We start from the raw sequence: 14,450 nt of genomic DNA on the forward strand, positions 1-14,450 counted from the left end.
GTGGTGTTCCTGGGGTTCTTTTTCTGTCCCTTTGTGCAGAGGTTTGGGTTCTCACTGCTGCTGGGCGGGACCTCTCTGAGCTGAGGGGCTCAGAGTAGTGTGTGTGTGTCCAATAGGGCTTGGGGAGCAAAGCAACAGGTCTGTGTTTTCCAGAGACTAGGAGCGGGTGACTGGGGGAGAGCCCAGGGAGCACTGTTCATGCCGTGCTCTGCACTTGGTGCCTGCACAACCTGAGTGGCCTCACGGGGCCATCCCCAGGAAAGAAGGGGAAATGTTAGCTCTTCCTCCCCATCCCAGTCTTGCTGCTCAACCCCCTGATCGGGGCAGAGGGATAGGAGGGCCCATCCTCTTGTTGGAGAGTAGCTGGAGAGGAGGCCCCCTTCTCTGGGACCTCTGTCTAAGCCACTCCTCTGTTCTTTCCTCATTGTCTGCAGTAAATCTGCAGCCCAGACCCTTGACTAGCCCACTCAGGGCTCTGCCACCTTGTAAGGACCTGCTTGTTGGTCAACAGTCCTGCCCTGGACTCCCTCTTGCCCTGGGGTGACCCACACCTGTCAGCAGGGGCAGGACAGCTGCATTTGCTGCATCCCTGGGGGCTGGGGTAAGAATAGAGTGGGAGTGTCTAGAAGGCACAGGATCTTGGTCTAGGGGCAGATTCTCCAGGTTCCTTGGGCGGGACTGCTCTCAGCCCAGGCCCTGCAAGGCAAATTGCTGGGCTGCAGCTGCTGTTGGGACCTGAAGGGCAAATAAGTGGGCTGGCCAACAGGGAGGGGCCTGTGTAGTCTGAAGGTCCCCCTGCTCTGGCCTTGGCATCTCTGGCTCCTCTGTCGAAGATGGTGGCCTGCCAGCCACTTTTCCTTCTATGAAAGCCTCCAACATCTGTCCCTGTGGCTCCGCAGGGCCCCTGGCTCCTGGCTGGATGCGAGGGTGCAGGTAAGTGAGAATTATGCTCAGTGGACTTTGGAATTTCAAATGTGGATTCACGCCATCTCCCAACCTACACAAGGGGGCACTAGGGATCTCAAGGGCCTGGATGTGCGTGGGTGTGTCTGTGTGTGCACGCACATCTGTACTAGTAGGAGGGGCAAGAAGATGGGGGTACAGGGAGGCAGGGAGTAGAGGGGAGAGGCAATCACACAGACACAGGAAGCTAGTTTTGCTCAAAATGCTCCATTTATTGCTCTATTCAATGACCATGAGCAAATTATAAAAAGACACCAAATGTCTCTGTCTGCCATGGAATAAATATTTAAAGTCACCAATAAAAACACGTGGCTCCAAGATAACACATGTTGCCAAAGAGTCATGCACGCCCTGCTGACGGGCTCTCAACACACGCATGAACACAGGACACACGCAGAGCTACACGCGGTGAGACTTCTGGGAGGGGTTTCCCACAGCGACACAGAAAAACGCTTCACACGGATCTGGGGCCGAGTTCCCACCCTACCGTCAGAGCTCCCCATCTCCCACCGTGGCCCAGGCCCCCTGGGTTCATTCTCCCCTATGTGTGCCCTTTCTCACCATTGCCCCACAGGCTAGTCACTGCCTGCTGAGGGCGTCTGATACCTGGGGGTCCCCCTGGATGCGATCCTCCTCCCCCACCCCCAACCAGAGACCTCTCCCCAGCTGAATCTTTCTGCCAACCCCTTAGGGCTTTCCTGTGCCTGACTTCCGGGGTCTTCAGGCCCTTCCTTCCCATCCTGGTTCCAGGAACTAGGGGCAAAGTGCAACCTGTCTGCTGGGAGAAGCGGGGCTGGGGGCCTGAGGCAGGCACCTGTGCCAGGGCCACTGGGGGGCTGGAGCTCACGACCCCTCTCCAGGGCTGAGGAGACACAGTGTTCGGTACAGACAGCAGAGACGATGGACAGACAGAACACGCTGCAGCAGGACACGTGGAGTTGCAGCAGGGAAACGTTTTGGATCAAGTAGCAGTGGAACCGTCGTTAAAAACTGAGGCCCCAGGTCACGCGGTTTGGGTCAGGCCCTGGGGCCTCAGGCCTGGCCTGGCACGCCCCTCCCCCACCCTCCCCACTCCCCAGTATGTACAGTAGGAAGAGCTATGTTGGGGGCGGGGTAGGGGTCCGGCCGAGGCAGCGGGGGAGGGGGAGCAAACTGAAGAGAGAAAGCGGGAGGGACGGTGAGCAGGCCGGGACCTGAGGCAGGGCCCTGGGTGTGGCTGCGAGGAGGGCCCCGACTCAGGCTGGGAGGTACCAGAGGACCTCGGGAGGGTGGGTGGTCACTCCGGGGACTGGCGGGACAGCTGCTTCTCGTAGAGGCTCATGACGTGGTGCACGAACTGGTACTGCTCGCACGTCTGGATCATACCGCCCCTACCCGGCAGATGAAGGGACCGGGTCATGGAAGAACAGCTGCGGAGCCGCCCCCAGACCCACAGAGTGCCAGTCCTCTGGGAGGCACATCAGGGCCTATGTGCAGCTTAGAGAGGTCAGCCCTGGCCAGCCAGCCACTTCCACCTGCCCTTCCTGTCCCTCCTGGCTCTGGCATAGACAGCGGGGACAGAGGTGGCATGACCCTCCACTCTCAGCCTCTGCCCCTGTGTCTACCAGCTCTGTTCCTCTCCCCTCTGCATCCCAGCTACCAACTGCCTGGATCCGGCTTCTCCACCCATCTGTCCACAGGTCGGTCCCCGTGGGTTGTGTCCCCCTAACCTTCATGCTATGCACAGATCAGGCTCTCTCTGCTGCCCTCTCCCCCGCCCCCCCCCCCCCCCAGCTCCCCACAGTCCCCACCCTCAGCTGACCTGTCCTGACGGAGCTGGCATGTGGTCTTCAGGATGTCCACCACGCCCTCCTGCCGCAGCTGCTGGCAGCAGATGCTGGTGGCGATGAAGCAGCCGGTCCTCCCAATCCCTGCGCTGAGGGCCCAGGGCACGGGGGTGAGGGGCGGGGCCGCCCGGGAGCCACGCCCCGCTCCAGTGGGTGTCTGGGAGGACCCACCTGCAGTGCACCACGATGGGGGCGCAGCGGGGCCCCTCCTGCTGGGCCGCCTCCTCCACCTCCCGCACCAGGTGCAGGAGTGGAGGCGCACGGTCTGGGGTCTTCTGGTCGGGCCAGGACGTGAACCAGTAATGCTTCAGGCCTCGCTCTTCCGTCCCGCTCTGTCCAGGAGACAGAGGCCCACCCCAGATACACGTGAACTGAGCCCAGAAACCAGCCCAGAGATGGAGATGGGAGGGGAGAAGGAAACACAGGAGGGAGGCCACAGGGAGTGGGACCTCGGACCTCTGCCATCTACACCGTACAGCCCAGTGGCACCAGCCAGAGACCTGAAGCCAGCTGGGTAGCGGGGACTGGTGAGCAGTGTCAGCACTGGTCTTCACATAGGTTTTGCCCTAGTGACTCCAGGATCTTCCAAGAGAGGTGAAGAGCCCCTTCTCCATTTCACTCCTGTTTCCTGGTCGCCCCTTCACAGACAGCCCAGTCACCCCCACAGCCCTGGGACCCTTCCTCTTGCCTCAGTATACTTTCCTGCCCACCACCGCCCCTGGTCCCCCCCAGCCAGTGTCCCAGTGCTACCCTCTCCACCACCACCACCTTCACTTTGTTCTTTACCATCTCTCAACTGTGTGGGGCCCTCCCCTCCTCCTCTCTGATCACCCAGATCCACAGTGGTCCAAAAGGCCTGTCTACAGCCCATGCTTTTCTACTGCTCAGAATGCTCTGATAGCTATCGTTGCTCTAAAACTAAAACCCACCTGCCCCACTCTTCAGTCGGGCAAACAAGACACATGGTACAGGGTCTACCTCTCCAGGCCCAAGTCCTCCTCCTGAGGACTTGTACTTGATGCCTTTGCACTCCAAATGGTTTGTAGATCAAACCTCTGCTTCCCCCATTTCCTGCACATTTATACACAGAGCTGTTCTATCTTCTGTGCCCTTACTTTTAGTTTCCCTTTGTCTGGAATGCTCTCTCCATATGTCTGCCCCCCAGCCAACTCTTATCCTTCGGAACCCCATTCAGCAACACCACTTCCAGGAAGCCCTCCCTGAGCACCCTGGGTGACAAGATGTCCTTCTGTGCTTGTACTTATTTCTAGGTCAGTACTTACCATTTTATAGGTGCTCCTTGAGGACAGAGTCCAGGCTTTGGACAGCTCTGTGTTTTCCCAGTACCCAACCCAGAACCAGGCTCAGGGCATGTGCTTGTAAAGGTTATGGACAAAAGTAAGTGCCCAGTGGTCCCAGTTCTTCCCTTACCAGTCCCACATCACTGAGAAGAAGTGGCAGCCCCAGCCTCTCTTTCAGCGGAAAAAGGAAGCTGCTCCATGGGCAGCTACCACAGCCTCTGTCCTCTACCTCTGAAATGCCCTCAAGCAAGCCTATATCCTGGAAATGCTTACTGGGCACTGTCCTCGAGGGGCTGACTTCTCCTTGACACACTGTCTTTCACCTTCTCCAGTGGGAGGGGGCAGCTCAGAGGAACAAGTCTCATGCCCTTGACACCCTATTCAGACCCTGTGGCTGCCAGCATCAGGGGACCTCCCTGACTGTTTCTGGATAGGATGTCAGCTTCCTGGCACCTTTTCCAGACTTTGGGATAATTACAGTGGTACCACTTTCCCCAAACAGGGGTCATAAGATTTCTCAAAAGCAGAATGCACTGATTTTCTTGACTCCAAAGGAACAATCTCCTCTATTATGCTGAGCCTGGAATAAGCACAATCTTCAGGGTGGGAAGATACCTCCCCACACTCTTCTGGGCTGTTCTGTACTGGTCATAATTTTTATGTCCTCTTTCTTTTTCCTGTAACCACAACCTCCCTGTGCTACCCAAATGCACCAAAAAGCGCCTGTCCTCTAGTGGACAGATTCGGTACTACAGGTTGGAAGCCCAGCATCCCAGGTGAAGGGATGTTTCCAGGCAGAAAATGGAAGCTGCTGAAGCCCCCTCTTCCAGACACTCCTGGCCTTGGGTACATTTGAAGCAGAGCTGGAAGACATTATGAATGACAGTGTGGATGGACAGATGCCAGTGATAAGAAATGCACTGAGAATTTGGTCCTGCCTCTGATCTGCAAGATCACTCACCCCTTTTTCCCTTCATCCCTGCTCATCAGTAAAGCCTGGAGAGAGGCCCACTATGTCGGCCTCTGGGAGCCCGTTGGCTGTGGAGTGCCCCCTCCTCCCAGCCCAGCCCAGCCCTGCCCCAGGCCTCACCCTGAGGGCAATGAGTCGGAGCCGGTAATCCTCAGTGTGGATGACTTTCCGCACGGTGATCTCCACGCCATCGTATACCACCTGCTCCTCTGGCCAATACTCGGTGCACTTCTGCAGGGGCCCAGATCAGGCTGAGATACTCCCAGCGCCCCGACCACACCCTCCCCAGTGCTTGTCCCGGGCCAGTGGGGAGACAGGGCAGTAGGTTTGCAGTTAGAGAGCTCAAATCTCAGCTTCTCACTTGTTAAGTTACTTCCCTTTTCTGAGTCTCAGTTTCCTCATCCGGGAAAATGGAAGTAATACTCAGTTTGAAGGACCTTCATGGGACTTCAATTAAATGGGCTGTGACGAGTATGGAGGTAGCCAGCATCAGCCCTGGCAGGCTGGGCAGCAGCGGAGCAGCGTGTTTAAGATCCTGAGCGCTGGAGGTGGAGAGGCCAGCTCCAGGCCCTGCCTCTGACTATTTGTGTGGCTCTGAGTAACTGACTTAACCTCTCTGAGCCTCACATTTCCTTCCCTGGGCAAGGCAGCAAGGTGAACATACCACCCTCCCAAGATTGCTGAAAGGATTAACACGGAAACAAGATGCTTGGCACAGGGCACCAAGCAGCAGACACCTGGTAAGGTCCGGCGGGGCCTACCTCGTTCATCTCCTCGATGTTGGTGATCATGACAATGATGGGCGTGTGCTCCTGCCACACCATACGCCAGAAGTCGCCGACCGTGCTGACGATGGGTCCCTGAGTGGCGATGTACACCTTCTCTTCCCCACCATAGCCCTGTGACCAGCCAAGTCCAGGTCATCAGGGTCACTTGTGCTCCTGGGGCCCATTTCCCCCACTCAGCCTCTTCCCCGGGGGCTGGCAGGAACCAGACAGACTTAGGGACAAGCCTAGTGGATGGACCCCATTGACTTGGGCCTCCCTTTTAGGGAGAGACTGTTGGGATGGGTTTACATACCCGAATGTAGTTGGCGTTGATGTAGGAACTCAGAGGGTCGTCAGGGTCTGGTGAGGTCAGACATACTCTGCTGTGAGGGTCTGAGATAGTGGAGACAGGTGAGGCTGGGATTTGAATGTGCAAACCCTCTTGTGTGGGCCCACCTTCTCTGGCCAATGTCAGGGCACCTACATTTCTTCTGGGACTGGAAGTTCCTTCTTCCCTTGCCAGAAGCAAAACACTGACCCATCCCTGTGGCCCACTCAGGAAGGTGAGGACCCAGGCTGAAGAGAATGGTACTGGGAGGCCTTGGCTCTCTCCCTCTGTAGGATCCAGGCCACCCTTGCCTGCATCCCTTAAGCTGCCTGGTCCTCTCTGTGCTTCATGTTCTGGGGAGGAGACAGCTCAGACAGTAAGAAATTCCCTAGGGGATACATCCTAGCCAGCAGGGCCAGCAAGAGTTTGAATATATATTGTCCCCAACCTGCTGTGTAAGCTTGTAAAGCACATGGCCTTTTTAAGCCTCAGTTTTCCAATCTGTAATATGGGGGTAAAGATGCTTAGTTCCTCGAATTGTTGGGAAGACAAATGAGAAAACAGATGTGAAGTGCTATGTCAACTGTAAAGCACTTTATAGCTAAGATTTGGGTAGGATGCCAGGGGAGAGTATCACAATGAAAGGAGTACAGTCTTCTGAGCCTGAGATGAGATGACACACCTGTCCATAAGGGTTCACCCCCACCCCAATCTAGTCACCTGTCAAATCCCAGAGCAGCAGATTCTCACTACTGCTAGACTCTCACTACCTCCTAGACTAGGGTTTGTTCTGTTCCGCTAGAGCTTCCCTATATTGATTTAGTCTGTTCTGGAAATTCGCAGAGGCTGGGACTGAGCCAGGAGGTAGTTGGGGGTGGGGGGCGCCTGGGGGCCTGGGTTCTGGGGCTCTGTCTAGCTTTGTCACCAGCTCACATCTCCTCCCTTCTCTGGCCCCCAGGGTCTTTCCTGTGGAAGGAGGGTTGGACTAAAGGCCCTGCCAGTGTGCCCCGTATAGGGCTCTCAAAGGCTGCATAGAATATCATGTATGAAATGAGATGCCAGTCCAGGTTCAATGCACGATACTGGATGCTTGGGGCTGGTGCACTGGGACGACCCAGAGGGATGGTATGGGGAGGGAGGAGGGAGGTTTTTTAAAATTTAGAAATAAAAGAATTTATAAAAAAAAAAAAAAAAAGAAGTGGTCAGGAGTCTACACCGTCCACCAGAGAGCCTGGGTTCAAGTCCTGGTGGTGTCTGTGCAAGCCATTCACTGAGTACCCCTGTGCCTTCTGCATAAACTGGGAACATTCCTTCCATCACAACCTCACTCATCCTGTCAGGGTTCAAGAGTGGCCGTTAATAACGAGTCCTCAGAACCATAACTTAGGCCAGCACACAGTCACTATAGAGCAAGTTGGTGCTGCTACTAATATCACTGCAAGTATAAATTAAATCAATCTGTAGATTAACAGGTCCAAAGGAGGATCCCAAACCTGGAATATGAAATGGAAAGGGATACCCACAAAACTCCCCTCGCCAGCCCTTTCGTGCCCTGGCCCAAGTGCCTGAGGTTTGGGCAGGTGATTTGTGGAGGGGAAGGTGGGGGTGAGGCAGCTCTTGTGGCAAGGGGCGTGGAGGAGAGTCAGGTATGGGGAAGAGCAAGGGTGAATGGAAGGGGGCTCTGTGTGACCAGGGGAGAGGAACGGGCAGCCCTCCATGGGCCCCCTCCCTCCCCTCATGGTACCCAGATTGGGATCCAGAAGTAGCCTCTGAATGAATGAGAAAGCAAGCCTCGGGGTGTCCTTGATTCGAGAGGGGGCCTCTACCACCCACCCCAGCCCAGTCTCTGAGGGCATAGGGTCAATTCTTGCTGGCTACAGAGAAGATTCTCTATTGGGCTCGGGGGCTGCAGGCATAGGGTATGGCTGGAGGCTGGATCCAGTGGGGACCAGATGGAGTGATGCCCTGTCTCTCATATTCCCGCAGTGGCTATTCTGAGTGGCTGGCAAAGCCCGAGACTGTGGGGTACCCGAAGCCCTCCCTCCAGGTAGGGCTGGGTGGGTGGAGGGGGGAGCAAGAGGAGGGAAGAGGTGAGCAGCCCCGAATCCTGGCCTTAAATGGTGCTTTGTTTAACTGGAACTACCTAGACACTGTGTAACCATAGCAACCACAAGTCGATATTTTAAAAGTTAAAAATAAGTCATGACATCTTACATGTTGTTGGAGATGCTGATGGCAAAACTGCTTTTTTAAAGCCTCCTTACTCCATAAACTGAGTGGAGTAGGTTTGTGGGGATTTGCTTTCAATAAGTCACCCCCCAAGCTAGCCCTAGGGCCTTGGGCCAGAACTTGGCAGGGGTGACAGGCAGACAGGGGCCTGATGAAAGTTACCTGAAAATGACATCCCAGGCTAAAAAGAGGAATATCAGGTTACCTGGTCTAACCACCCTCAAAGGGGGAAAATCCCTATCAAACCTTCCGGGGGGACCACTCACGCATTCTAGCTTGAATACCCTAGCCAATGGGGAGCTTCCTACCTGACAGGCAGCTCGCTCCCTTGTGAGGTGGCTCTGCCTGTTAGAGGATTCATAATGCAGCCAAACTGAACTCCAGGTAGACAAAAGAGCTCAATTTTGAGGTTACAGAGGCCTAGTTTCAAACTTGGTTCTGTACATTTTAGCTGCGTGATAGTGGATGAGCCACTTAACCTCTCTGAGCCTTAATGTGCTCTCTTTAAAACCTGTCCACTCTGAAGAGACCAGGGATGTGAGCACAATGTTCAGCCACCATGCCCTGTCTAGGGGCTGCTGTTATTGTTCCTCTTTTTCTCTGGGTTTCCACAGAGTCCAGCACAATGCTTGTCCAGGGCAAAGATCTGGAGAGTGCCGTAAGAAGGAACCAAGAGCCCTCTGCTCTCTAAAGGGCGTGTTTCCCTTCATCGGGCACCCCCACCTTCCATCCCTTTGCCTGGCCTCCTGGTGACCCTGGAGGCCCATGCTGAAGTTAAAGTCTCCCTCAGGGTTTAAGGGCACCCAGGTGAGGGGCAGCGAGTACTCACTGGGAAGGATGGTTTTATATCGGTTCTTTCGCACCAGCCCAGGGATGTCATATTCTTTCGGATCCACAAAATTCATGGGGATTTCCTGTAGGAGGAAGACATGGGGTTGAGAGCAGCTGTGGGCTGGCTTGATGCATGCATTCATTCAACAAACATCGACTATTAAATGAGTGAGGGCACATGAAAAGCATCCAGAGCAGTCCTGGCACATGCTGAGTGCATAATACACATTAGCACCACCACTGTTTACGGAGGGCCAGCCTGGCATATAGTCAGCACTCAGTGAACGTTTGATGAACAGAGAAGAAGTGACCTGGCCAATCACTGCCTTCTTCTGCACCCTGCACTGCAGCCACATCAAGTGGCTTTGCTGACTCACGTTCCTACCCCAGGTAGGTACCCCACTCAGGACCTTGGGTCATGCTGCTTGCTCAGTAGTAACATCCATCCCATCCTCATCTTCTCATGTCTTCCTTGTCTTCCTGTGCACTGTAAGTGCAAGAAGCCTTCCCTGATTCTCCAGCAGGGAGGCAGCCTCCTTCTGGGCCTCCCAGAGTTGTATTTGCATCTCTCAATCACTCTGCATGTCAAGAGCACCAAGTCCGAACTTCTCTGCCTGGAATGTGAGGTCTTCTCGGAGCTGGCCCTTCTTTACCACCAGCTGCTCTCAGAAGCCCCATCCTCCAGTTGTGCCCATCTCTTCCCTGTAGTTACTCTGTCAGTCTCCGGCTGGCCTCCACGTCTGAGTTTGCGGCACTCCACTTGCGGGGAGCACTGGTCGCATACCTCTTCATCACCCCTAATCCGTCTCAGCCTTTAGGGTTCACTGCTGCCCCTCCCCCAGGTCCTCTGGGACGACTCCTCAGGGACTGTCCTCTCTGCCCCTTGCCTCTGTCTACACACTTCAGCACCCTTGTCATCTCTCACCGTCATGAATCACAGTGTTCACTGTGGACACACTAAGAATGCAATGAGGATCACGATACTCACTTTCTAGGTGGTTGTGAGAATCAGAATAAAAAGCAGGTGCAGAAGTGCCCATGGGGTGGGTATGTGAGCACCCCCACTTCCTCTCTCTCTGGGCCAAACTGACAATGAATTATGAAACCGGAGATGACAAGGACATGCCACACACCCTCAAAGGGAGGTGTGGCCATGGGGATGGTACCGAGGCTGGGTAGCCCAGGAAGGCGTCTTAGGGGCCTCCAGGGTGAGGGCTGATGACTGTGAAGGCGCAGGGGTGGGGATGTGGCGAGGGCCAAGTTTGAAGTGGACAGTCCTGCGGGGATGGGGCCCTGAGTCTGGAAAAGGCGGTTGGGGCTGGCTCAACTCAGGTAAGGCAGGCTGGGCCACATGCTGGAGACTTTGGAGCCGCAGGTCAGAGGTGATGGAGGGCTGCCCAGAGAGGAGAGCCATCCAATTCTGCTAGGGAGCAGGTGGGCTGGGGCAAGGGGAGCTTCGAGGTAGGCACGTAGGTTCCCCATCCCTCAGGCTTCTCCCAGGAAGGACTCTCTCCAAATGCTCCTGGCTCTTGCCCATTCCTGCCCACAAGATGGATGAGTTACCGGATGAGGTATTTGATTGAGAAACTCGGCTTTGGGGCGCTAGCCCCCTACTTCCTCCTCCTCCTCCGACCCTCCTGCTAAGAAATAATTACAGGGCACCCCCATGGGGTGAGGCTGGCAATGTGCCAGCACCGCCTGGGGTGGTGGGGAAGTTGTTTCATTCTGGCGTTTGGTATTAGGAAACTTACTACTGCTACATATGTAACCCTCATGTTAAACCTAGCCTTGGGACTTCGCTGCTGGTCCAGTGATAAATAATCTGCCTTCCAATGCAGGGAACATGGGTTTGATCGCAGCTCAGGGAACTACCATCCTAAATGCCTCCGGGCAACTAAGCCTGTGTGCCACACTAGAGAAAGAAGCCTGTGGTCTGCAGCAAAGACTCAGAGCAGTCAAAATGGAAAAACAAAAAACAAACAAGAACAGAAACTTACCTAGCCTTTATCAGCAAAAATAAAGGTGGTTTTGTGATCTTCTGTATCTTAGCTCTTAACTGGTTGAGTGCTCGGGCAGGTTAAACAGGGGGGTCATTTATAAGCCCCTCAAGTCCAACAGGAGGCAGCTGTTAAGAGTCTGGAGGGGACGGTAATCAAAACCACCCTAAGCTGGAGCCACAGAACTGAGAGATTTCAAAGGAGGATGAACATTGTTTGGTGATGCCAGGCAAAAGGAGAGTGGGAAAACGGGAGAGTCAGAAGAGAAGGCTTTCAGGAATTGTCTGGCGGGCCAGTGGTTAGGATTCAGCACTTTCACTGCTGGGCCCCAAGTTTAATCCCTGGGATTAGTGTAGCACCCCACATCTCCAAATAAAGAGAAGGCTTTCTAAGGCTTGTGGAGGACAGTCCTAGGTGATGATGACTTAAGAATGCCACAAACACCAATCACCTGATGGGCACTTTGCACACATTCTGCATCTTTCGAATCCTTGCAACATCCCTGTTATCTTTATCCCCATTTTCCGGATGAGAAACTGAGGCCCAGAGAGAAAGCAGCTTGCCCAAGACAGTAGGAGAGGTGAGAATGAAATGATGTTCATCAGATGCTGAGTTTGGGGTACGCTGTTCCAAAGCCTTGCTCGGGGGAACAACATGAGCATAAAGGGCTGGCCCCTGTGGGGGCGCTGGCTCAGGGGGACTCACAAAGAATTCTGCCTGCAGCAGGAAGGGGTCCAGGGCCTTCTCGTGAAGCTCTTCGGCCTGGAGCACACGGGAGGCGCTGAGCAGGTACTCTCGGGCTGACTCCTCGCGGGGGGACATGAGATAGCCGAAGCCCTCCTCATTGCAGCCTGGCGTGCACATGTCCAGGGTCAGGGAGACATTGGAGCCCCTCCTGGAAGGACCAGGAAGGGGGGGCAGTGAGTATCAGGGGCAGGTAGGGCCATTAGCTGGGGGCCTTGGAGCAGGAGGATGAGGGAGTGGGAGATGGGGTGGGAACCCGATGGGTCCCAGGGAGAGGAGTGGGCATGATGTCACCCCAACACAGACAGCATGAGGCTCAGCCCCAAGGCTTAAGCCTGCCACTGGCTCCTGCCTCATGCAGCAGGTAGCTAACTGAGTGTGGGCTTGGGCCCCAGTCCCAAAGATTCCATGTGAGGCCCCTCAATACAGTCCTTCCCTGCACTCTCCTGTGCCCCTGCCAGAGGCAGCTCCCAGAGCCAGGGGAAGCTCACCGAGAGGGCACATGCCTGGGGCAGAGAAGCAGGGCTCCACCCTCGGTACCCCAGCCCCTAGGGCCGCAGCCTCCAAGGACATCTCATCCAGGAGAGGCTCGGGAAAGACGGGATCCCAGGGGTAGCACAGTGGAGCAAGGATGAGTGGACTGAGCAGACCCTGCTGTGTTCAGAGTCTAGTGGCCCATTACCCTCATTACCTAGAAAGGGAAACTGAAGGCCACATAGGGGATAAGAACTGCCCAAGCACGTGCAGTAAGGGGGTGGCAGAGCTGAAACAAAAACCTCGGTTTTCTGACTCCTCTTCCAGCGCTCTTTCCACGACATCATGTGGACAACACAACCCTGGTGGGATCTAGCTAACCCAGCCAGGCTCTGCAGAGGGTGTTGACACTTCCCAACATGTGCTGCGTGGAACTCTACGAGACACTATGAAAGCAGGGTTCTGTGGTCGGATGACTTTGAGGAAGTCTACATACAACCCCTTGTCAATCTACAATGACTACAAGCATGTTAAAGGCTTCCAACAAGTCCTACAGCAAAGAAACCTATCCAAGCCACAAGAGTTGTATGTGTGAGTGTGCACGTGTGCACACCTGTGCATGCCTACATGTCTGTGTGCACTAACAACGTTTCTTAGTGTTCACTTTGGGGCATTCAGATCTACATGAATCAGACCTGAAGAGCATATGTCTGCATTGGTGGGGCTATGAGCTCAGCTCTGCCCTGGGCACTGGGAGTCAGAATCAGGCATCTGCCCTTCCGACAGGGAGCTAAGAGCTCCATGCACCTCTGCCGCACCCACCTCTCCTGCAGACCCATGGCTTTGACAGTCAGGGAGGTGGGGTCAGCCTCCAGCTTGATGTCCATCACACAGTCAAACACAGGGGTCTCGGGGACGGGGTCCAGATCCAGGAAGTCATCCTCGACTTTCTCCTCCATCCACTCTGAGTAGGTGAAGGAAGGCTGACGGCTTACAGACTGGCGCCTGTCCTCAGGGGGCAGCGGGCTGGTTGGTTCTGGGGGAGTCCTCAGGAGGAGCCACACCTAGTTGGGGGCATAACTGGCATGATGGACCATGCTGGCAGCAGCCCCTGGATGATGGCGTGTCCAGGGGCTTGAGCTCCCTGCCGCTCCATGTGTCTGGAGCAGGCTTGTTCTCCTGGGAACTGTCTGCAGAGTACCACGGCTCACTTAGATGGGAGGCTACCTAGATGTCCTCCCGGCCCCCTCCTTCCCCAACCCTCAGGTTCTTATGCTTTGAAACTTTCTTAGTGGGGTGGGGTATTCCTACTCCGGTTTTCACACTGTCTCAGCTCTTTTCCCCAGCCAAGAACACTGCAAACCAATTTTAAGAAAGAAAGGGCCTCTCCCCACCCCCACACCAGCCTGGGCACATTGGTGGAAGAAGACAGGTGCCCCTCCTCAGCCCTACCCACAACGTCTAGTCTGTAGGTCAAAGGGGACAAGGTGGGGACTGGGTCTTGGGGTCATGGGAGGGGAGCAGCGAGGTCGGGTCAGGAGGAGCCTTACCAGGGTGGTGATGAGGATCACACAGAGAGAGACCAGCAGCAGACTGGGGGCGTCCCAGGTCCCAGTGCCCAGCCAGGCCTGGGGAACATCAGACAAACAGCTCAGGGTGATGCGGGTAGGGGGTGGGGGCGTGTTCTCATCTATTTCAGCACGGGTAAGATTGAGGCTCTGAGAACTTTGTACCTGGTTCTGGGGAGGGGACAGGAAGAAGCCTTTCAGAGTTATCCTCTGAACTCAAAGAAGCCCCAGGCAGGGGCTGGTGGGGCTGGAGGCCCCCAAGCGCTCCCTCCTACCCTGGGGCTTCCCGGAGCTTACTCACCGAGGGTCCCAGCTGCTCCAGGAACGTGAGCGCGGAGGAGACGACGTCTGTGGTGTTCTGTGTCCAGATGGGGCCAAAGCCGCTGAGCCAGAGCATCCCACAGGCGAGCTGGGGTGGCCGGGGCCAGCGCACTGAGTTCGGAGTCTGGCCT

The 14,450-nt window shown here is 55.4% G+C and overlaps 1 protein-coding gene across 4 annotated transcripts in view; it reads right to left on the reverse strand.

Annotated features, from left to right (window-relative positions):
- Window positions 1-1,151: 1,151 nt before the first annotated feature.
- PTPN5 (protein tyrosine phosphatase non-receptor type 5) overlaps window positions 1,152-14,450 on the reverse strand; it is a 58,904-nt gene continuing 45,605 nt past the window's right edge. For 3 of the 4 annotated variants that reach the window (XM_086385160.1, XM_086385161.1, XM_086385162.1), the window contains 11 exons: window positions 14,300-14,407; window positions 13,981-14,169; window positions 13,253-13,494; window positions 11,918-12,107; window positions 9,214-9,298; window positions 6,141-6,220; window positions 5,822-5,959; window positions 5,181-5,291; window positions 2,961-3,121; window positions 2,765-2,878; window positions 1,152-2,333 (listed from right to left, as the gene is read on the reverse strand). In XM_086385160.1, coding sequence (XP_086241286.1) covers window positions 2,240-2,333; window positions 2,765-2,878; window positions 2,961-3,121; window positions 5,181-5,291; window positions 5,822-5,959; window positions 6,141-6,220; window positions 9,214-9,298; window positions 11,918-12,107; window positions 13,253-13,494; window positions 13,981-14,169; window positions 14,300-14,407 — 1,512 coding nt within the window. In that variant the 3' untranslated portion in view covers window positions 1,152-2,239. The remainder of the gene's footprint in view (window positions 2,334-2,764; window positions 2,879-2,960; window positions 3,122-5,180; window positions 5,292-5,821; window positions 5,960-6,140; window positions 6,221-9,213; window positions 9,299-11,917; window positions 12,108-13,252; window positions 13,495-13,980; window positions 14,170-14,299; window positions 14,408-14,450) is intronic. The other variant, XM_086385163.1, reaches the window with a different exon arrangement.

This window comes from Bos grunniens, chromosome 29 (genome assembly GCF_055505025.1).
Source record: "Bos grunniens cultivar Pamir isolate PY7600 chromosome 29, Bosgru_T2T1.0, whole genome shotgun sequence".
Taxonomy (NCBI): domain Eukaryota; kingdom Metazoa; phylum Chordata; class Mammalia; order Artiodactyla; family Bovidae; genus Bos; species Bos grunniens.